This window comes from Onychostruthus taczanowskii, unplaced genomic scaffold (genome assembly GCF_017590055.1).
Source record: "Onychostruthus taczanowskii isolate IOZ18803 unplaced genomic scaffold, ASM1759005v1 scaffold81, whole genome shotgun sequence".
NCBI classification, from domain to species: domain Eukaryota; kingdom Metazoa; phylum Chordata; class Aves; order Passeriformes; family Passeridae; genus Onychostruthus; species Onychostruthus taczanowskii.
The window spans coordinates 1,953,145-1,976,215 of record NW_024506002.1 but is presented as its reverse complement, the minus strand read 5'-3'; the positions used below and the strand labels follow the sequence as shown (position 1 = coordinate 1,976,215).

The 23,071-nt window shown below is 44.4% G+C and overlaps 1 protein-coding gene across 9 annotated transcripts; it reads left to right on the top strand.

Annotated features, from left to right (window-relative positions):
• The first annotated feature begins 8,543 nt into the window (after positions 1-8,543).
• On the top strand, positions 8,544-22,047 carry RLIM (ring finger protein, LIM domain interacting). 9 transcript variants are annotated; one of them, XM_041424295.1, is made up of 4 exons: positions 8,544-8,729; positions 17,893-18,081; positions 18,878-18,961; positions 19,779-22,047. In XM_041424295.1, exons 2-4 carry the CDS (start codon positions 17,913-17,915, stop codon positions 21,311-21,313), a joined length of 1,788 nt encoding a protein of 595 aa, XP_041280229.1. In that variant the 5' UTR covers positions 8,544-8,729; positions 17,893-17,912; the 3' UTR covers positions 21,314-22,047. The 9 variants fall into 9 exon arrangements, with proteins under 9 accessions (XP_041280229.1, XP_041280235.1, XP_041280230.1 ...); XM_041424301.1 differs by lacking the exon at positions 8,544-8,729 and adding an exon at positions 8,809-8,829; XM_041424296.1 differs by lacking the exon at positions 8,544-8,729 and adding an exon at positions 8,908-9,235.
• Positions 22,048-23,071: the final 1,024 nt, after the last annotated feature.

The window sequence follows — 23,071 nt, the reverse complement described above, 5'->3', positions numbered from 1 at the left end:
GAGAATTAGGCAGCCTGCTTAATCACATTATTTACCACCAGGAGGATTATTTTGAAGGAATGTATCCCTCCTTCATCTCCCATCAGATAGCACTGCAAAATACTGGCATGGGCTGTGGAGACTATTTAGGATCTTTCTTGCTGCAATGAGCCCCTGGTGTAGTGTTCAGTGAGGGAAACCTGTCCAGCAGCACCCAGAGGGATTTAGCATTCCCCCAAGACCCTTGAAGACATGGTCTGGATCTGTGCTTGAGGCACCTGCTCTGCCCTGGCTCTGTTCCAAGGTGCATGCCTGGCAGGACCCCTCTGTGATGCTTCCAGTCTCTGCTGGGGTTATGATACCAAGATGATGGGAACCAGGAGCTGGAAAGTCACTCTTCTTACTGAATCCAAGAGCTCCATGCAGTCCTGGTGTGAGTGAGACAGTCACTGCACAGCTCTGGCCAAGGCTGTTTGACATTAGGGCTGGGATTTGAGAACAGAAAGGTGCAGATCTCTCAATTATTGCCAAGTGTGTGAAGTCTGCAATCCTACAGGGAACATGCTGAGATGGAGACTTGTGTTGCTTAAGGAGAACAGTGGCTGGGTGGCAAAGCTGGGAGCAATCACCAGTTTAATTTTAGGGCTACAGTTATGAATTAGGTCATGATTCCAACACAGAAATGTGCCATTGCCTGAACTGCCCTGGACATCACAGAGGCCACATTCTTGGTTAAAGGATGGTGCTGAAATTCATTATTCTGTACAGAGGGACAGAAGCTCCTGGGTTTTAGCAGTTGAATCCCAGTGGTGGAAGTCCTTTATTTCCCTGGCATGAGCACAGAGCAAAGTAACACATGATCCCTGTGGTTTGGCTTCGTTTCATCTTTTTGCAGCATGGCATATTTGATGCAGGACTCAAGGGAAAGATGAATTGCACTCTAAGAACAATTCAATGAAAACATATGGACACGCTGTATATGATACAGATCTTGTAGTCTTTGTAGGGTTAACATAGGGTTGTACCGTGAATCTCTGTGTGGAAAACTCTTCTGATGGATATTTTCCTCATCCTTTTTGCCCCAAATAAAACCACCAGTTTTTTAGGATCAATTACCTCCTCCTGTGGAGATGAGAACATTGCTGAGTTCCCCCAGCAGCCTCCAAAGATGGAGAGCAGATCCTGTTCCTCAACAGTGCCAAAGGCATCAGAAGCAGTTAAAGAAAAATAAGAGTTGATTTGAAGAATGTAATGTTCATTCATCTAGCTGCAGAAAAAAATAGGGTTTTATCACTGAAATATAAGAAAGACTAGCATTTATACTCTGATAAGTATTGTGGTACTGCAAATTGTGGGGAATTGTGAAGGAATTCCGAATCAGTTAGAGATGGGACTTCTGAGTTTTTTTAGATAATGTTATTTGTTTTTCTTATCTTCTACATAGGTAGGAAGGGTGAGGTTGGCTCACATTTTTACTGCATGGTTCAAAAGGTCACAAGACCTCTAATTACAAGACCTTTTAAGGATTTGTTAACTAATTAACACTGCTAACAAGGACATTTATGTTTTTAACCTAATCCTTAAATATTTTGTCTTATGGACTCATGCTACAGTGTAAACTCTTAGCCAACCTACAGTACTATACTCTAAGACTCTAAACTTTTTTTTTAATTAGCTTAACATGACTCTGCTTTAAACTATAAATCCACATTCTCACTTCTAGTACCTAAGTTTGGAAGCTTTTTCCAAGGTCTCAGATCAAATGCTATGTTTAATTTTAAGCTTTAGCTTACGAGCCCAAAGTTCTGAGATTTCTCTACATTTCAGATTCTAACAGCAAATTATTTAATTTTAGATCAAGAAAGCAATAATGTAGCAAATCAATGCAAGAGGCTACAGCTGCTCCAAGTGGGCAGGGAGAGACTTTCTGACTCCCCAAAGGAAGAAGCCAGGTATCTCCCTGGCCCCCATGCCTACTTTTCCACAGCAATTTTGCCTCCCAGCATATCATGCTCAGCTCCTTCTGTAACCATTCCTCCAGTTCCTGTTGGATGCTCACCCTTCATGGTTCTCATGTGTCCTGTCCTGTTGAGGCAGATGAGCTCATTGCAGGGTAAACTTAAATGAGGATGGTGACCTCCAGGTGCAGAAGATAGAAAATCAAAGGTGTGTAACAAAACAAGGTGTTTTTGAGGGAGAAGCTGAAAATTGCCATAGCCTGTAATTGTCTCTGCTCATGCTTTGCTGGCTGCCCTTGGACAGACAGTTTTGTCACTCTGCTCAGCTTCTTGTTGCTCTAACAAGGGACAAGGAGCTCCACTGATCTTTGAAAAGCCTTCAGTAAGTGCCATGTTTTTCTTTCATGTTCTGGATGTCCCTGCTACAGCACACATACATCAAACCTTGTCCATAAAGGAGTAATTAAATGGCACTGCTAAAGGGATGTCTTAGGATGGGCCTGATTACAGCTCACCCAGAAATGTCTTCCCAAGTCCCAGCCTCTTTGACGTGATTCTCCCCCCTTTCTCTGAATTTCTTCCAGCATTAATTTCAGCCAGTCCTGGGATTATTTGAAAAAGGGCCTTGGGGGACTTGTTCAAAGGCACTGCCACCACGGACGACGTTGCTTTCTGAACTGAAGCATTTCACTCCTATCTGTCTGGACATATGAGCTGCTCAGCACTGCTTCATTAGGCAAGTTATTTTTAAATTCCCAGAAAGAGCAAAACATTGAGAGAGGAATTAGCATTTGCTGTTGAAACAGCTGCCAAAGAGAAGAGGCAGAAGGCACTCCGGGTCCCCCCTGCTATCCCTGGGATTAACCAGGCACCAGTACCCAGTCACTGACACACTCTCAGACTGCACATGAGACATCAGAAATCATGCCCCGAGATAAGGATGGGTAAGTGACCGTCAGAACTCTGTTCTGGATGTAAGTAAGAAAGTGACCATCAACACTGAATAAGAAAAAAATCTTGGAAATCTTTCTCTTCCTCCAGCCCCATTCTGTGTGTTTCTTTTCCAAATGTTTCACTTAAAGGATTTTAACTCTATTCTGGTTTCTCCAGACAAATGAATGAAGCAATAAAGCCTGCCCAGAGTCTTTGCTTCCCCTAAACAAGACCCAGTGGGCACCCAACACTTTCCAAATGCCAAGGGACTGCAATAAAGCTGATGCTGTTTGATTGCATTCTCTCTCTGTAATGAGTTTAAGTTTCCCAGTGGCTGATGGTGCTCTTACAGGCCAGAGTTAAAGCAAAAGGCTTCTCAATGAATTGTCTGAGGCACATTTTGGTCGCTGTTCACAAATACTGATTGCCCTGTGGTTGGTGCTGCTGAGGGCAGCCAAGATTCCCACTGATAATATTAATAATGCAAAAAAAAAGTGTTGAATATGGGAAGGGGAGATAGATTAGGTAAAAATAGCCTTTTCACCTCTCTGGGAGCACACAGGCAGCACAGCCAAGGCAGTGTGCAGGTTGTGCTGCCTGGTTCACCCCTCCCTTCACCCCTGCCTGCAGCCACAGGGTTTCTGTATTTATCCAGAAGAAATCTAGCAGGAGCTGTGCTCATAACCTGCTCCCAATTCCTGCCTAATGAAGGCCGCTGGATTCCTCTGAATTATTGCTTCTTCAAACCGGAATGTTTCCTTTGGAAAAAAAATGCTCTCATTAAGTATTTCCATTGATTCTTCAGTGACAGTCACTCTGCCATGGTAGGCAAACTGTATGTGGATTGTTCCAGTGGACAGCTTTCCCCAGTCCTAAAAATGCACAGCAACTTGTACTGATGTCCAGCTGCCAAAAACCACTCTGCCAGATAAATCATGAAGAATGATTTGTGTTGGAACGGACCTTAAAGATCATCCCCATTCCACCCCCTGCCAGGGCAGGGACACCTTGAACCACCCCAGGCTGCTTCAAGCCCCATCCAACCTGGCCCTGAACAATTCCAGTGATGGAGCAGCACAGCCTCTCAGGCTGTGCCAGGGCCTCACCACCCTTTAGGGTTAAATCTGTCATGTGCCTTCTCAGAGACTGCATTTAAAATGTCCCTTCACCTTTTATCTCTTAGTAAACTGTGTTCCTTGGGTGTTGTCTTACCAAGTTGCGTTTTCCAGCCCTCAAGGAAGACTTCCTGGAGCCCACACAGAGGTAATAAAACCCCTCTTGTCTTCCTTGGTGCCTTGCTTTGTGGTTCCTTGGAAGCATTAGCTCCTCTTGGCAGAGCATCTCATTAGGAGCTCATCTTCAGCTGATATTTCCTCTTCTGAGTCACTGCTTTCCATGACTTTGTCACCCACCCCTTAGTCCAGCTGCTGCTCTATTCTTAGGCTAACAACTTTACATCTGGTGGCACAAAAAACATGTTGTTTTTTTAAACTGAGCTCATTAAGTGATCCAGATTAGGTTTGGTATTGGCGACCTGCCCCAACTTCTGTGCAGCTGCAGATCACCAGTAATGATTTGGCATTTTCTCACAGGTCAGCGATCACACGTTAAGTGGCGCGGGGTCAAGATCGGGCAGGAAGGGAGCTCTGCCTGTTCAGCGCTCTACTTACAATTACACTTCAAGACCTATCAGTTAGTTTTCAATCCAATTAATATTTGTCATATTGACACATTGTTCCTCTTTCTCAATCAAAGTACAGTGAAAGACGAGATCTGGTCTCTGGCTGAAGGTTTCTTCTAACAGCTCTACTACTGTAAACTATGACATTAAAGAAAGTATTTGGTTAACAGGACAAAGCCTCCTTTTCATAATGCTGCAGTATCTGCTTGGAAAGGCTGAGATTAGGACATAATATAAATTTAATTTTTTAAGTTTTGCCATGAGAAAAGACTCAAACAGTGTTTTTCTCACACTACTAAAAGCTGTTTTTTGACCAATGTTATGATCCTAGAAGCAAATTACTTTAAAATTAAATAAAACTAATGCTGACCAAAAATAAATTAATCTGGTAAGCATGGTAAGGAGTTAATCAAGATGGGGTAACTTTTCCAGTCTAGATTTTATTCTGTCCTACCTATGGAGCTTTTAATTTCCATTTGACTATTTTAGATGAGCTTTCTTGCCTCAGGGTTTTAATAAAATCAACGAACTTCTGTGCTTAAAACCTGGCAGAGTTGGCTTCTTCAGAATAGAAATAAAGTTCTTTCACCAGGAGACAAGTTTTCTTAAATTAATATCTGTATAAGTTTTCCAGAGAGAAAGGACAAAGTGGTCCTCGGATATTCTTGGATGGCCTGGGACAATTTTGTCAACCAGAAGGAAAAATGAAACCTCGCTTTTTCCCCACTTGACTTTGGTTAGTTCTGGCCTGAACCGTGCTCAGGTGCAGTGACAAAGCACTCTGGTGACATGAGCAAGCACCTCCATGTTGGGGTTGTATAAATTGTCATACTCTGCTTTACTACTTCATCTTCTGTAGCCTGAATTTTTTAGGTACAACTGGATTTACAGCACCTAACTAGGTGTCAGTAAACAGCACAGAAATCCTTTGGGATTAAGTGAATTCAGAAGCAGAAGTTCACACATCCTGCATTTGCCACAGACTTTGTGTGTAACTTTCTGCCAGAAGCTACAGAAAGACAAGTCAATCTAAAAAGTAAACAGCAGCCCAGATTTAAGCCCAGGTAGCTGGAGAAAATCAGAATTGCTGCATTTACACCTCCCAGCTGCCTTCAGCTCCCTGCTCAGCTCCTGGCTCTGCCTCTACTTGCAGTACACAAACATCTGAGTTTGGTGGGTCTGGTATTTTTAATTTTTTTGCTCAGGTTTAGAAGCTCCCAAGAGATTCAGATTTCCTCACCTCACTGCATTTGGATTATTACTTAGCTATATGGAGAATAAGTTATTTTAATATCTTTTTAGAAAAAAAAAAAAAAGCCAACAATTTTTTCATCTATCACTGCATACCTAATAAGCAGTTTTTAAAACCCTGGGGAATTTAAAGCAAATTTATTTACACTCATTGAAGGAAACGACATTAAACTTACCATGGAAAAGTGTTACAATTCCCTTTTGCTATACACACAGTAGCAAACTGAAAACACTTAAGTAGGAATTACACCATGCTTTTCCTGCAGATTTTGGATTTTTCCCTATACTGCAAAGTTCTCGATGCAAATATATTTTCCCCTGCAAGCTTTTTGAAATATGCTGCTACACTGCTCCTAATTTTGTCAAAGCTGTTAAGGAGATGTGTGTGCACAGGTCATTAATTGTTATTAATGTCAAGTGGATACTGAAATCCATTAAGTGGTTTTGAAAAATCAGAGCTTATTCTGTACCTGATCGACTCTGTGAGGGCATTTGCAAATAAATCCACCAAATCACACCGAGGGAGAGACTTTTCCTCAGCTGTGTGCCCTGGACCTCAGCTCCAAGTTTTTACTGCTAAGGAAGGTGTGAATCAGCAGGATCCAGCTGCTGTCTCTGCTCCTCACGGGTGTTCATCTCCCTGCAAACTGGCAAATGTCTGCCTCAGGAGCTGGAGCTCACCCACAGACGTGAAGAAGAATGTTTTATTCCTCTGTTGCTTTGCCATTTGATGATTTTCAAGACCTTTGGTAAGGTTAATCAGGTAAATGTATTGTGTTGAGGGAGAAAGAGACAAACAAAATGACGTGTCAGCCGTCAGAAGGCTGTTCCAGGAGCATAAACCATCATCTTATCCCTCCGTCCAAGCAGAACACGCTCCAGCTCCCTTTTGCTCAATATTCCCTAATATTTTGCTGCTCAGGTTACTGATGTCTAAACAAAGCCACTTTTATCCTGCTCTGACCTCCCCTGGTATCCAGAAAAGGTGGGGAGAAAAGGCAGGATTCACTTTCATGCACGAGCAGCCCGTGGCAGTGCCCTGAGCTCCGCTCCCCTTCGAGGTGAGGCTCAGGGCTGTCCTGCTGCTGTGCTGATTGCCAGCACTCACACTCATGGCTGCCTTACCCATGGTGGGCTCAAGGCTCCCACGAGAAACTGCATCAATTGTGCGCCCATCACCTGCTCCCTGAATTATCCACCTTTGGCAAGGGAATGGATTTTTTACCAGTTTCAAAGGTGCCTGTTGAATATAAAGGAGTGCCCACACGCTCAGCCACAGGGTCTCTGTTTGGGGGTACAGTTTCTCCAGTCACTGGAATTTGTAGGGGTTGGAGCACTGCCTGCATAAAACATCCATTTGTCATGGGTCAGGAGCAAGACAACTTTTCCCAGTGACAAATATTTTGGTGCATTAAAACCACAAAATTGTTTTGACATTAAATTTACCTTTTTTTAAAATTTATTTTTAAATTTTACTCACATTTAACAGTCAAAGCAGAGCTCTTAGCTCATGGTTTGACCCTGCAGTAAATCTAACTGTAATTTCAGCAATGATGCAGAGGACTGGTCTGATGTAAACTCACTCTCCCAACCCCAATTTACTTTTAAAATCATAAAAAGTGAACATTCTGCAAGCAAGTTTTATGCTTTATTAGGTATCACCTCTCCATCACTCCAGCTACGTGGTGTAGCAATACTCAATTGCTTCATGTACTGGTTATTTCAACAAAAATATTGGGAACCTACACCTGCTCCAGATGAAAGTGGGACTCCTTCCTGCTCTCCATGACTAAGGATTCTGGCGTCTTCCTTTCCTGGTCACAGGCTGTGGCAAGTAAAACTGATGAGAAATATGCCCTGTACCTGTCCCTTCCCTCTTCTTGCCCAGACGCTGTGGCTGCCTTTGAGTTCTCAAGTCAAAGGCAAAGTTCTTTTTATAAAGAACCACCAAAAGGAGAAACAAAGGTGTCTCGTGGGCTTCCTGAAATGGTGTAAACCCTCAGCAATATGTTTTTCCTCTAGGTATTAGATATTATGAAGATGACTTCCTTGCAAGACCTTCGCAAGATAACGACTTTTCGGGCATTAAAACGGGATCTTTCAAACCTCAGCTGCTCTTGACAATGCCAGCAGTGAGGGGGACACTGCTTAACCCTCCATAACATGGGAAGTCTGGTATTCAGTTAATTAACACTCACATCGGAAAACAGGAACATCTTAGTTTTCATAGGGCTGTATGTAGTACACAACACCAGGTGAGAGGGGAAACCTGCCATAGTTAGAGGGGAATAAACGTCCACGGTTCGAGGTGGAGGAATACCCATGTACAGAGGGGAAGGAATATAGAAGGAATATATAGAAGGGAGAGCAGGGTGAATATCCGCACCGACAGGCGCCAGTACTGCCAGTATTTGTTTTTTTGGCACTGCTGGCCACCATCGACGTTGCACGGAGTTCCCTCGCCCAGAGCGCACACACCTGAGGCGACAGGAAACGGCCCCACACTCAGGGGACCGCGGGGACATAGACCCTCCTGCTGCACCGCACCACGGGCGGGCACCGCTGACCCCCGGTCCCCTCCACGTTCCCTGGGAGCAGCCAGAGCATCACCGCCCCACCCTCAGCCTTTGCCCGCACCAAAATGGCGGCGGCCCCTGAGGGCCGGGACCGCGCGCGCTGGGCGGGGCTGCCCTCCAGAGCCGCGCCTGCGCGGGGCCGCGCGCGCCTCCACTTCCGGCTACCGGCGGCCGCTTCCGGCCCCCCGTTCCTTGGTAACAATGGAGCAGAAAATGGCCGCCTGAGCGGGCAGGAGGCGGCGCGGCGGCGGAGCGGCACGGGCGGAGCGCGGACAGCCGGCACCCAGCCCCGAGCGGCGCGGGCAGCGGCGCACCCACAGCCCGGGGGGCGGCGGCGGGCGGCGGCAGGCGGTGAGCACCGGGGCGGGGGCGGGCTCTCAAAATGGCCCGGGGAAGGGAGAGGCCCAGGCCCGGGGGAGGCGGCGGCGGCGGCCTCCGCCCGGAGCGGGAGGTGGGAGCGGGGGCCCTCAGTCCCCGCTCGGGGCCGGCGGGGCGGCTCGGCGGGGCGCGGGAGGCTCCATCCGCGGTGCCGTGAGGGAGCGGGGGGCGGCGATGGCGGTCCGAGCGCGGGTGTGCCCGGATGGGCCGCGCTCCGTCACCCCGGGCATTCTCCTGCCGGGGCCGCCCGCCCCGGCCCTCATCCCGCGCTGGGCGCTGGGGCTGCGTTTGCGCTGCCCGCGGGGAGGGCAGGCGGGCCCGGCACCGTCCGGCTGGGCTGAGGAGGAATTGGAAGAAGCTCCTTGTGGGAGGGGTGGGGGAGGGGGTGGTTGGAGCTGCTGTCCTGGGCCTCGTCCGCAGTTCAGTGTCTGCTGGAGGAACCGCAGCTCTTCACGGCCGCGCCTCAGGCCGTGCTTCCCGTGAGTTGAGGCGAGGAGCCTTGTTGTGGAAGACAGGCGAGAAGAACTCTTCCTCTCCCGCTGTGCAGAGCTCTGGATCAGCCTGTGACCTGTTCAGACCTGTGGTGTTTGCTATTCCTGTGCTGAGTTTCTCCCCGGCTAAGCACGTCGTCTTTGCTCTGTCACCTTAGCTTCCTGTGCAAGTTTTTCCCTGCCCCTTTTAATGGTGTTTGTTGGCATTTAAGGTTTCTGTTTCTCTTGTTTCAAAACCCTTGTCAAGTCCAGCTGCGTGTATGTGTTTATCTTGAGTGGTCTGCTTTAATTGAGGAGCAATATCAGGTTGTCTATAGTAGTGTGTACGTATATAATGTAGGGGCGATTAAGGTTTGTTAATAAAATGTATTATGTGTCTTGATTTTAGTGGGCGGTAGAAGTCTGACAAAAGGTTTCACAGCAAAAAAAAAAAACCCTGAATTTTTAAAATAATGGTAGTATTTTGCTGTTTCTCAGGAAGGTGGAGCCTTGGTACAGAGCAGCTCCTAAACAAGAATAGAAACTTGATAATACCCAATAGTACCATCACACATCACTTTTATTTTCCTGTCCATGTTGGCAGTATTGGGTAATTTCAACTTGGAAATACTTGTCAAATGTTCAAAAGAACTTCTGACACTAATTTGTCGCTGAGTTTTAATTGCAGTGACTTGTCAAGTCTTTCTAAAACAAATAAGCAGTTGGCTGCTTCTTGGACAGTTAATTATCTTAATTGAGGGTCAGATATTTAGTTTTGTTGTGGTGGTCACCTAGCACTTAAACTGACTCTGTTCCCTCTACAGGTTTATCATTTTGGAATTAAAATAATGACAGCTTGGAATTATGTCCTGGGAAGGGAAAACACACCACACATTATAAAATTAAGGGTTTCTTGTTATGTTAGACCACTAAGGCACAACAACTGCAGTGTACCCTTCATCAGCAGCTCTGACTGGGTAAATGTTTGGCACTGAAATAACCACACACCAGTATTTTTTGAGCTGTAGTGGTTGCCATCTGTATCATATTTATTTTCCATATTACTGAATTCCTGGACAAGAGTGCTGCAAGTGTCTGCTCTCCAGTATGTGTAGTTGGTTTTTTTTAGAGGAATGGCTGATCCTTAGATGGAAATGTTTTCAAAACACCTCTACATCAATACACCTGCCTTGCCTTTTCCTTTATTCCTCTTCCCCGTGGGAATGTATCAAAATAAATCCCTTGATCTTAGCAGAGTCATTCCAGTTGCAGTGGAGGTGTTGTACATTTTTTTAACAATCATAGCGTAATGTTCTGACTCCATATACTTGAGTCTAAAGATTGTATTTAAGTCCAGCCTAATGTAGCTTAACACATTACTGGAGAGTCCTAAATTCTTTTTTTGTAGAGAACTTCAGTTTCCATGTGTTAAAACACTTGAATCCAGACACGATCATTGGGTGTTTATCCGAGGTTTTGTGGTTTAATCTCAGTCTTGGTGAAAATTTATCAGCTGCTGAGCTTGCAAAAATTATTTGTGAAGGGATGAAACCAAATGTGAACATTTCTGTCTTCAGGATGCTTTTATGAGAGTCTTGTGCTTCTCAAAAGCAAAACTTCTAAAGAGTGTAGCAGTGTCATAACTTAGTCAGGAACTTTGTGTGCTGAGTAGGGATAGCCAGGAGCATCCCAGGGACTGGTTTTGCCTTTGCACAGGTTCTGGCTGCAGGTAAGATGGTAAACACAAGGCTGTGTCTCCTTCAGACTGCTCAGGTTTGTATTTACAATGTGCTTGGTAGGAGCTTTTGGCCGCTCTGCGCTCTTGAGGCTCAGCTTTTGACTCAGGGAGGGCAGCAGGGTTGGATGGTCTCGTAAAACCACCTGATGATTATGGAGCACAGGAAAAGCCAGCACATATTTTATCTTAGTTCAGTATTTAAAATCATCTTATGCTCAGAGCACGCTGGGTTTTGATGTGCAAGGTGTATGTGCACAGGGTCCTGTTAAAATGCTGCAGCTTCCCTGCCTTGGGAACATCAGAAATGGAATTCTCATGGTACAGATGTCTATTTCAATGCAGATAAATTTGCCTTCTTTTTATTTCCCACTTCTGTGTTTGTTGGGCAGCGGATATCAACAAGAACAGGAACGCACGGATCGGAATTCCTCTGTGGCTTGTGGTTGCAGTGATTGTTGCTCTTCTACTGTTAGCAGTGCTTGCATGTAGCAGCAGTTGTGTGGAGACAGGAAGATTCAGCAGTTCAGAATTTAAAGATGGCTTTTTCTTTTTTAGTTGAAAGTCACTGAGTGTTGATTGGCTTGGTGCTCTCACTAACCACAGCTTGTGTTTCTTCAGGAATCAAAACTACGTGTCGTTGGATGTCAGTCCTGTTCCTGTGCTGTCTCTCAGGGTCAACACTGGTTACTTGGGTGCAGCTTTCCTTCTTTTGAGTGCAGAGTGGGCCTTCTGCTACTGGCCCAGCAGGAAGCTCATTTCTGGGCAAAAAGAGCATCATTTCATGAGCCTGCAGTGCTGAAAACTTGCTGCACCTCATATACACCAGGCTTTCTCTTCTGTGCAATCTGAATTTGATGGCAGAGGCAGTGCTATCTTAATTTTATTTTCCACTTGTATGTGAAAAGTGTTGTTTTAGTAAGTGTAGATGATAAAAGGCAAAGCCCAGCATTTTGGCAGTTGTTACTGCATTTTATTTTCAGAGCTCCATCTTGGTTCCGTATGCTCTCAGTGTTCTGGAATTGCTGAGCTCTGCCCTCATTTCCTCGCTTCTTTCTGACTTATCAGGAGTTAGTGTTTCTCTTCTTTATCTCAGCAGTTGGTTCAGCTGAAGTGTTTTTGCTCTCTGGTCTGTTGGGTTTTTTTATTCTGTGGAACTTTCTGCCACTGTTCTGCAAAAGTATTCATTTGCTTTCTGTTGTTTGAAATGTATGTTCAGAATGACATCTTGTTTGAGGGCCTTTGCTTTGAAACACACTGGGGTAGTGAAAAAGCTGAATCGATGTTTAACATTCCTTGTTAAAATGGCATTTAAATTTTACAGCACTTTCACAGAACACTTCCATAGAATACAAAACTTTCTTCCAGATTTGCAAGAGTGGTGCATGTTTCAGGATAACTTTTGAGCTAAAGAGGACAGGGAGTTCTTGATTTTAAAACTTGTGATAGATTTATTAAAAAGCTAATAAGAACCTAAATGTGCTGTTCATGACAGTGGAAATAAAAAGCCACAATAGCAGGGAAACAAATTCCAAAATTCATTATGCCACTTTGAAAACTAGAAAAGTTTGTTCCTTTTTACTGTTTCTAAGATGGAGATAAGTGCATTGGACCTGTGGTATCAAAGCCTTCGGTGTGATCACAAAAGGAAGCTTGTGCACCTGCACAAAAAGAGAAAGCCAAACAAACTTGACATAATGAAGCTCCATGTATAATGCAAATAGATGACTTTCATTTCAGTGTCTTAGGGTGTCTTTTTCCTTTAATGATGGGATTCACTGACAGGTTTTGCTTCTGCTTTTGAGCTTGCAAACTTGAGTGATGAAATATTTAAGATGAAAATGCAGTTTCTGTTATGCCTTACTTCCAGCTAGTTTTGAGTATGGAGAAATTGGATACTGACTGGCATGGAAACTGTTTCTCAACTTTGAATTCTTCTAGGAAAATGAGGTGGAGTGGGTTGGATGAGTGCTGTGTGTGAAGTGGGTTCAGTTTGTGCTTGAAGGAGCTGGGGTAAGAGGACTGCCTGTTCTAGCTGCTGTTCCTGTGTCATTTGAGACATGGAATTGGAGCGAGGCTGGCTGGGGCCGTGCTGCCATGGCACGTCAGAGCTGCTGAAGTCACAGTTCGTGGAAAGCGCTTGGACACGCAGCTGTGCTTTGCTTCTCTCGAGCTGGAGTGTCTTTGAGGCATGTTCACTGCAGCCTGGGCAGGGAACATAGCCCCTAACGACCCAAAGCAAACAAATCAGTGCTTCTGGCTTCCATCCTGAGTCACTCCTTTAGTCCAAGGGTTTGATCAGTTCTGTAGACTGCAAGTAGGCAAGGTGCTCTACCGGTTGGAGTAGCTAATTAAGATGAGGGTATGAATCATAAATGAGAAGTTGGCCTTCTGCTGAGGACATCTCTGGAACACCCACACTGCCATCCTCTTTTTTTTGTTTATCCAGAGGTATTAACTGTTGCTGGGACGTGAGGTAACTCAGGAAACATTCCTGCCACGCAGGGCACGAGAGATTCTCAGGTGAAGTTGAAATACCGGTAACACCGACGTGGAGGGAGTTCTAGAGGAACTTCTTCTTGCACACCTGACTCATGAGCAGCTGAGTTGTTTCTTCAGTTTAATTAAATTCCATGCCTTGTCCTGTAAAAATTTGAGGCTTGCCCCATAAATCTATGAAAATTTGAATTTTAAGGTGTTGCTTTTTCATTTGACCCTGCCAATTAGTGATTTCAGGGTTTGTTGGATTTTCTAAGTTCTGCCTAGTTGGTATAATGAGAGCTCTAATGTTTCATGGGATTTCTTTCAAATGTAAAAAAACCAGGAATACAGGCAAAGGTAGTGTTTTGGTGTTGAATTCAGGCAACTAATGTCAGGAGATACCACACATTACTGAAGGAGGAAGAACTCGAGATTTATTACTGTGCATTGTGGTTCATTAATGCTTTTTCTGGGAAGAATCCTGTGGTCCACAAGTGCTGTGGAATATGGAGGTAGGCTGTGTTACTGTTGAAGGTAAATGGATGACACACATGTTATCCCTGCTTGCTGTCCCTCTAGATTTGAGGCAGTAGCACATTCCTGACTGGATTTAGTCTACAAACAACCTGGCATGAAAGAAAACAAAATAATTCTTATACTGTAAGAATGATAACTTTGTATTATTGAGGGAATATCCAGTACTCTTAAATTGTCCCTATCAAAAAAACCCATAGTATTACTTCCTCTTGAATTAAAGGAATGTAACAAACAATAGCTTTTGTGGGCTTATTGCAGTCTGGAGCAGCAGTGGGGAGACAGGCAGTCATTTGTGCTTGGAAATCTCTGAGGTTGTTGAAGCGTAACTGCAGGGAAGATACTTTTCTGATTTGTGGCAGGATGGGAACACCAATTAAGAATTCACTGTAGTTACTCTTGTCTGGATATTCATCTGTTGAAGATTTTTTTTTTCCCAAGGAGAAAGTTCTTTATCCTATCTCTGATTCTCTTGCTTTGTGCAGTCCTTAGGTGGTCACCCTCTCACTTACCCGTGAAGAGATTTTCATTCCTGGGTATCTCAGCTGAAGTTGGCAGTAACCAGCAGGTCTGAACTTCCTGCTCGTAGCTGTGACCTTCCCCACCCTGTGTCAACTCAGTGCTGACAGGGAAGGACACTAAAGGAGGAAATTCTGAATCTTTTAGCTTGGATAAGAACAAAGTCTTACACTGGAAGAAAGAAAAGCAGAGTTGAACTGTACTTGCTTATTAGATAGCCAAATGTTGGTTATTTTGTTGTAAGCTAATAGTACACCTGTTGGTTTTCCCTCATCAGGCTTCCCTGTACTACTGGCTTCCTTCAGCCAGTCTTAATTGTCTGCAGGGTGTGAGCTGAGAGCAGCATCCGGAGGGGCAGATTTTCAAGTTCTTTCTGCCTCTCTGTGCAGGACCATGGTAACTCCCACCGTGGAAATCCTGCTGTCCAGGCAGATGGGCTCTGTGCAGTCTGCTGGGGTAGGAGCACTTTAAACGTTCCAGTAGGTTCAGTCTGGCCATGGGGAGCTCTGCAGCGGGCTGGGAGGTGAGGCTTACGTTGGACAACGTGCACAGTGAGCTGAGTGCGCAGGGAGGAGATGGAAACTAGAAGAAGCCTTAGGGTAGAAATCCTGGTTTTCATTTGCTGGTTTTAATATCAGAGCTCTGGTTTGAAGAGTATCACCCCATTTGCTGTCAGCAGTCACGTAGGGAGAATGTGTTGTTGCTGCTGTGTTGCTGTGCCATCTGTATTTCCATCAGTGTAAACATCCCAGGGAGATGCACAGCGTTTCTGGATCCTGAAATCGGGATATGGGGGACTGGTGTAACCTGTTAGTAGCTTGCAATAGGAAAATACAGCAATTTGTCACTAGCAAAAGAGTCTTTATGTAGATTAAATTCTTGATTCGTCCCACCTCTGAGGCTTTTTTCTCACCAGTAAACTCTATTCAGCCTTGACCATTAACTGATTTTATGGTTTAAGAGGGAAGATAAGAGATGTTGGAGGAGAAAAGAGGAGCAAATCTAAAAATAAGTAGTACTGACTTATTCCAAGCATTTCCTAAAGAATTGCCCATTGAACTGTTGGTGGAGAAGAGATCTTTAAATTCCTCCCCCCTCCGTTTGACTTGTTTTGACTCTCCCTTTTTCCCTGACCAAAAATGGTGCACCTTCGTTTTCTGAAAGGGAATAGGCAAGTATCTGTGAATCACGTAGGCATTAGATAGCCAAGGTGCCTGCAAGCATTTTCAGTTAAAAGGAAGGTATTAAATAAGTAGTAAACAAATGTTATGTTTTGTATGTGTAGTGCATCTTTCTGTTTTAAGAGCTGTTGAAGAATTGGTCTTACGCTTATGAAGGTGTTAATATTGCCATCTTTCTGAAGACATTCCACGTGTTTCCAGGCTTGATGTGTGTTCCCAAACAACTGATGCATTTCAAGGTTTTATTTTGGATGGAAGTCTCTCGTTCTACTTGAGGCTTTTATTCAGATATTACCAGAACCAGTAAGAGCTGCTTTTAAAAGTATCTTCTCCAGCATGTCTTTAAATATTAATGTCACTTGGAGTAATAATTCTGCTGCAGAAAGCTTGTAAAAAAAGTTGACTGGAGCTGTGTTCTCACTAGAAATACGTGCCTGGCATGTGAAGGGCACAGGGATTTCCTAAGTGAGCCGGGTCAGAGCTGAACACACCTGCAGAAACTATTGCACAACTGTCCTGTGAATGGGGTCGTTTATCGGTGTTTAACACTCACATGTCACATGCCAGTCTGCACTCTTTAGATTGCTCCAGGGATTTAGAAACGCAGAGAAAGCTGATAGGCTCCCATCTGACTCTGGAGTGACTGGTAATTGCTGCTGCTTCCCGATCCCTGAAAAAAGGGTGTAATTGCTTTGGGGAAGTGGCAGAACTTAACAGAACCAAACAGCACCGGTAGCCCCGAGTGGCAATAAGTTAATATCACTTACTTAAAATCAAGTTCTGCTGCATCAGAACTGAAGACAAAGAGGGTCAGAACAACAGTTTCCTAATTTTCAAGTCTGCCATAATGGGATGTCCTATCCTGTGGCATTTTTCTGGTGCTGCACACCGAGGCCATTGGTGCAGTTTAATTTTCACCATAGCAGCTGAAATAAAGTGCCCGTGGAGATCATGCAGTGCTGCTCTTCTGGAGAAGCACTAGTAAACTGTGGGCAGTCTTGACGTGACAGCTGTGCTGACAAACCAAAAAAAGATGCTTTTTGCACTAGACAGATGTCTAAGTGTTGGAAATTTTCCAGTGAGAAGCAGAAAAGCTTTATTCTTCCAGTATTTCTATGTCACTTGAAGTATGGTTTAAATGAAAGGAATGTTTTCTGATGGGGAATGTTATTGCAGAGCTTTTTAGCATGCAGAGGATTAGCTTCTTAATCACCTCTGAGTAACTAGATTCTACCAGTTGTACAGGAAAATTCTTGGTGCTGTGAATAGTGAGGCAGAGTGATCAAGGAAACTGGTTATTTTATCTTCATTTGATGTATTTGCATGGCACAGCCAGTGCCAGAATGTCTCCTGCATTTGCATGTGTTCCTTATAATATTTATCAGATACAGACACGGCATTCATCGATTATTTTCCTTGAAAGAGAGACGTTGTCAAGTATTTAATCCAAATGAGAAACAATATGAGAAGGTTATATTTAAAAATATGCAGGCTAGAAGACAGCTCTTTAAAGCAGTGCTGTACCTCGTATATGCTGGAGTTTTGTCTTGGAAATTTGCTCATCAACATCAGTAGTTCAGTAAAAGCTGAAACTTGAAAGCAAATTCCTGTCTTGATGTACTACTATAAAGCTGATTTTACAAACTCTTTTTGTTTTTTGAGGGAATGAGAACCTCTCCCTTTTTTTTGTGCACAGGGTTCGACAGCATCTTCTTCATTTGAGTTCTTCATAACCACTTCATTCTGTTAAAATTCACTAGTATGGTGAAGAGGGTGTTTCTGTAGCAGGCAGGAAAAGGTAGGGAACACATAATCCTCTGCTCAGAGAGCACAATCAAGGATGGCTTATGCCTTGTTCTACTACTTATTCTCTAAGGCTGCTTGGAGAAGCAGTTGTGATATTAGGAATATTTTATGCAGAAAGCAGATAATCATAGTCACCTACTATGTGAATTCAAAGATGGGCTATAAGGCTTATGGCAGATGATATTCTTTGTTCAGCTTGCTGCTTTGATGAGTATTTGGGCATCAGTTTTGTTTGTACTTCTTGAGGAGGTTCATGCTTTGTTTGTGATCCCTGTGGTGATGAGCCTGGTCCTAACTAAAGCTTCATTAGCAAACTGCTTTAACTGTACTTCAGTGTCCATTGCAAACATGCATAAATTCCATGCTGTATTTCACTGCTCTCATGAAGGGTTTGTTCTCTCCTTTTTTAGGTACTCTTCTACTCATCAAGATGGAAAGCTCAGATTCTAGTGATAAAGGAAGTATTGATCAATCAGAAGCCCAACGTCAGAGCCAGCTGGATCGGTTAGATCGAGAAGAAGCTTTCTATCAGTTTGTGAACAACCTGAGTGAAGAGGACTACAGGCTTATGAGAGATAACAATTTGCTAGGAACACCAGGTAGGTCATGCTTGCCTATGTCTGTCCTGCTAGAGTTGCTTGTAAGCAATTTGTGTCATTTTCTGTTCCCTGAAGCCCTTTCACCCATCTGTGTGCTGCAGCAGTGTTCCGTGGTAGGAAGTAGCCTCTTGCTAATTTGTGCACATTTAAATTCAAGTGGTCCCTTGACTTGTGGAGACATAGGATGGTGTGGATTCATCAGATACAGAAGTCTGGTGTTTGCACGGGAACACCCAGTTCCAGTTACGACCCCTTAGATGGACAAAAAAATCTCCTTTAAGCCTCTGTGTGCAGATTTTGTGCTGGTGAGGTTAGGAATTTGTAACCAGGGTAAGTAGTCTGGTATGAGATTCTGCATGGGCATTTTGATGTCAGCTTTCAATCAACTTGGTGGATTTCCTCTTCATAGGTCGATAACCTAATTCAAAACATGACTCAAGTAATTTAAACCTGCTTGTGGAAGTGTTAACCTCAAATATTTCACGCTGGACACCCTAATGGGTGTAGGATGACAAAAATTGCTGCTCAGTTGTCGAGGTTACAGAGCCAGAGAGCGCATCTCTCTTGAATAGGATGGAACTGTTGGGTATTTCAGCTTCAGGAAAACTTACTTGGGACAACAGTGCTAAAGTGTCTGAACTTCCCCTTAGCAACGTGCTTGGCAGTGCCATTATGGCAGGATTTAATTAGACAGAACACAAGCAGTGGCTTGTACCTTCTTTAGAAGCTTTTGATAATGCTTGCCATACATATATGATTTGGAAATATTTTTGGAAAATTTTGCTTATTTTCTAAGGTGAAATTACTGAAGAAGAGTTGCTGAGAAGGCTACACCAAGTTAAAGAAGGTCCGCCACAGCAAAACAGTGATGAGAATAGAGGTATATACAGTATTTGTGAAAACTCTTAACTTTAGCACCCCATACGGACCTTAACTTGAGTGCAGGAGTGGAACAAGTTAAGCCTAGGCAGGTGCAAGGTGAGCTTTGTTTCAAAACTCAGTGAACCTTATGTCTGATGTCTGCTGCAGAGGTCAGTTTGGGACAGATTTCATTCATAACACATCTCTTCTATCAAAATAGTTTTGCTTAGGTTTATTTATTTTTTTATTTCATTTAAGATTGCCTTTCTGTCTGCTCCCTTCTGGGATGCTTTTTGGTGATCCCTCTTTTTTAATTCTTCCCTTCCAAAGATGCTGCATTGCTTTTGTTGTCACCCTTCTGTAGAGATTGGTGGGGGATGCTCGGAGGTGACCACGGGGGTTCATTCTTCACTGAGACAGATTTGCTGTAAAGCTCTGCAGGTGAAGGTTCAGGACAAACTTAATTCTCTGTTTCACGGTCAATAGATCACTTAATTGTTTGGAATGGAAAACACAGAATATCGATGTGTTATGACACCTGACATGTGACTTTCCATTTACTTATGATAGAAAATACATGTTCTTTTGATGACTTGTTTGCTCTGTGATGGCTGCAGCCTATCCGTGCATTTTAGAGCAATGTCCACTCCTGCTCCCTTAGAAGAGCTCTGGTAGTTACAGAATTGTCGCACTGCCTGTGAAACCACAGTAGCACTCTGTAGGATTCAGCACTTCTAAATTGCCACTCGTTAAGCTAAGCAATTATGTTCTTGGAAAAGATGGCTCCAAAATTAGCTCAGTACTCTAATTTTGGTAGTTCCCTGTCTTTTTCACAGGTGCAGAGTCCGCAGAAGATGTTTCAAATGGAGATTCTATAATAGACTGGCTTAATTCAGTCCGACAGACTGGAAATACAACACGAAGTGGGCAGCGAGGAAACCAGTCCTGGAGAGCAGTGAGCCGGACTAACCCAAATAGCGGCGACTTCAGATTCAGTTTGGAAATAAATGTCAACCGTAATAATGGGAACACGAATCCAGAAACTGAGAACGAGCCATCTGTAGAGCCTTCCAGTGGGGAGGATTTGGAAAACAGCCAAAGTGACTCTGAAATTCCAAGGTCTGAATCACCATCTGTAAGGCAGCCTGGATCGGAAAGGAGCAGTGCGGAGGAGCTGACAGCTGAGGAGGCTTCCCCTCCTAGAGGGCAGAGGAGAGCCAGGAGTAGGAGTCCAGAACAGCGGCGGACGCGGGCTAGGACTGATAGAAGTAGGTCACCTATTAATGCAGTGAGTGAGGCCCCTCGCAGGTCTCATCACAACACATCATCTCAAACACTTGACCACTCCTCAGCGAGCGAGGCTGAGGGCAGCTCTAGAACCAGGCAGCACGTGACGTTAAGGCAGCACGCAGTGGGGACTGAGGTGCCAAGTGAAAATGCAGTTCTGTTTTCCCCCCCCGAAACGAGGCCTGCTCCTCAAGCAGCAGGTTCTTCAGAAACCACGGGCACCAGTGAGTCCGCGGCTCCTGGGCAGAGGCCTCCCACCATAGTGCTTGACCTGCAGGTGAGAAGAGTTCGCCCGGGCGAGTACCGGCAGAGGGACAGCATAGCCAACAGGACCCGCTCCCGGTCCCAGACCCCCAACAACACGGTCACCTACGAGAGCGAGCGCGGAGGCTTCCGGCGCACCTTCTCCCGCTCGGAGCGGGCCGGGGTGAGAACTTACGTCAGCACCATTAGGATTCCCATCCGCAGGATCTTAAACACGGGCCTGAGCGAGACCACGTCGGTCGCCATCCAGACCATGCTGAGGCAGATCATGACAGGCTTCGGGGAGCTCAGCTACTTCATGTACAGCGATAGCGATGCAGATTCCAGTGGGTCGACTCCCAGTCACAACGTGGAGACTTCTGAGCCGCAGAGCGGGGGCGGAGGCGCCTCGGGCAGTGAGAATGCAGATGTTAGCTCAGGGGAGGTGTACGAGGGCGGGCACGAGGCTGGCTCAACATCTGGTGCCAGGCGGGAAGGCCGGAATATGAGGGGATCGGTCACTTTTGAAGAAAGCGGTTCTCTACCGTTCCTTAGCCTTGCACAATTTTTCCTACTCAACGAAGACGACGATGACCAACCGAGAGGACTCACCAAAGAACAAATTGACAACCTAGCCATGAGGAATTTTGGTGAGAGCGACGCTCTGAAAACCTGCAGCGTGTGCATCACAGAGTACACGGAGGGCAACAAGCTCCGCAAGCTGCCGTGCTCGCACGAGTACCACGTGCACTGCATCGACCGCTGGCTGTCGGAGAACTCCACCTGCCCCATCTGCCGCAGGGCAGTCCTTGCCTCTGGGAACAGAGAGAGCGTGGTCTAAAGCAGAGCTGAGTCAATGGCCAGGCAGCTGGTGTGATAGTGATGGGCAAAGAAGTCACTTCCTTTATGGCCACTTTTTGAGTGGTACCTCGGTGTATAGTAATGACTCGGAGTGAATCTTCCCTCATGAAAGCATTTTCTCTGGATTCAAGATTTGGGAATTGGAAAATTTCTTTAATTAGGTTTTTCGAGTTCTAGTCGGTTTGGGTGTTCAATTTCACTTGTCCAAAGACATCTCCCCGTTTCAAAATATTTTTTTCTTTGTGAAGTTATTAAGTTCTTTCTCCTTCCCAGCCCTTGCCATCCCAGTCCAATAAACAATTTGTCCTCAAGATTGTGCTTCTGAGGAGTTATTTGAGAAGTTATCCCAGCTCAGCGTCCGTGAGTCAGAGGAATTTTTGCAAGAAATCCAGCTCTCTGAAAAAATAATATTAATTTAATTGCACATTTGAGCATACTTTTAATTTTCCTCCTGGGTTAATATTGGACATGTCTGTGTAAATAACACTAATGTTAGCCCTTTCCCCATCACTATGGCACGCTGTAGGATGAGCTGTTAGCGTAATTGGGATATTTATCTTGTTGTGGAAATATAAGAATTGCCTATGCTTGTTTAAATAAAGGAAAAAAAAAATCTGTTTTAAAATTGTAAAGCTTTTTTGTAGAAGCTCAGTACTTTTCCAATGCACTGTTGTACTAACGCATTAAGAATTAAAATTGTACCATGCTTAGAAATCAAGAACGCTTTTCATACAAACCCCACTACACAGAGAGCAAACTGAACATGAGAGAGCTGCTTTTGTGACTGTGTACCTGTCAAGAGCAGTGCATATCTGTACTATTCCTGTGAACAGCTACTGTAACATAAAAACAGTTGGATTAGACATTTAATTGCATTTAAAAAATCGGAAATTAAATGTTATAGTTGCAGTGTTTTGGCGCAGTAATGCCACCAAAAAAAAAAGATGATAAAAATTAGAAACTGTTCTAATGGCTGGTTATTTCTTGATATGGTTGCAAATATGGAATAATACAAACCTGTGTGTACTGGCTTGTTCACTGAGGTTTGTGCCCAATTTTTCTATCAGCTTTTCCTCTCAATTTTTGAGGCAATGTAACTTCAGCAAACAAGTATGGAGAGGTTGGTTTTTAGTTCTTCACAAGCTTCAGCTGTACTGGTAACCTCTGGACGTGTTGAGTGGTGTGGTGTTGGTAGCCTGTGGTGCAAGTGCCTCAGGGAATAACTGGAAAGCACATCATTAGTGTTGGGTTACATTTTAAAATGAGTGCACTTAAATGTGTAGGAGATTCTTGTGACTAACAGTAAAAACCCAACGGACTCTTTATATTCCTCTTGGACAGAATGAAGATGAATTGACTTTGAAAATTATGTACATTACCTGTTGCGGTTCAGAATTGGAGAATGTACCTCAACTCCCATCAGAGTGTATGTGTGGGGAAACATCCTTCACCCTCACTGACCCCCGTCTTTGTTTTATTCTCTAAGGTTTTGGCTTTATCCTAGCTTACATGTGCAGTGGGAAAGTGGGTTTTATTTATTTCCACTCAAGGGCAGTAGTCTGAAGGGATATGAGCTGCTCTTGCTGGCTGGATGGGAAATGTTGCTTGTTCCTCAGATGACAAAACCAAAGCTGGCCTATCTCTTTTTTCCTAATTAAAACACGTTTTTGGTGTTTTATAGTGGTGGGTGCATAAACTATAATCGCTGCTCTAAGCCATTTTAACATCTCATCAGCTG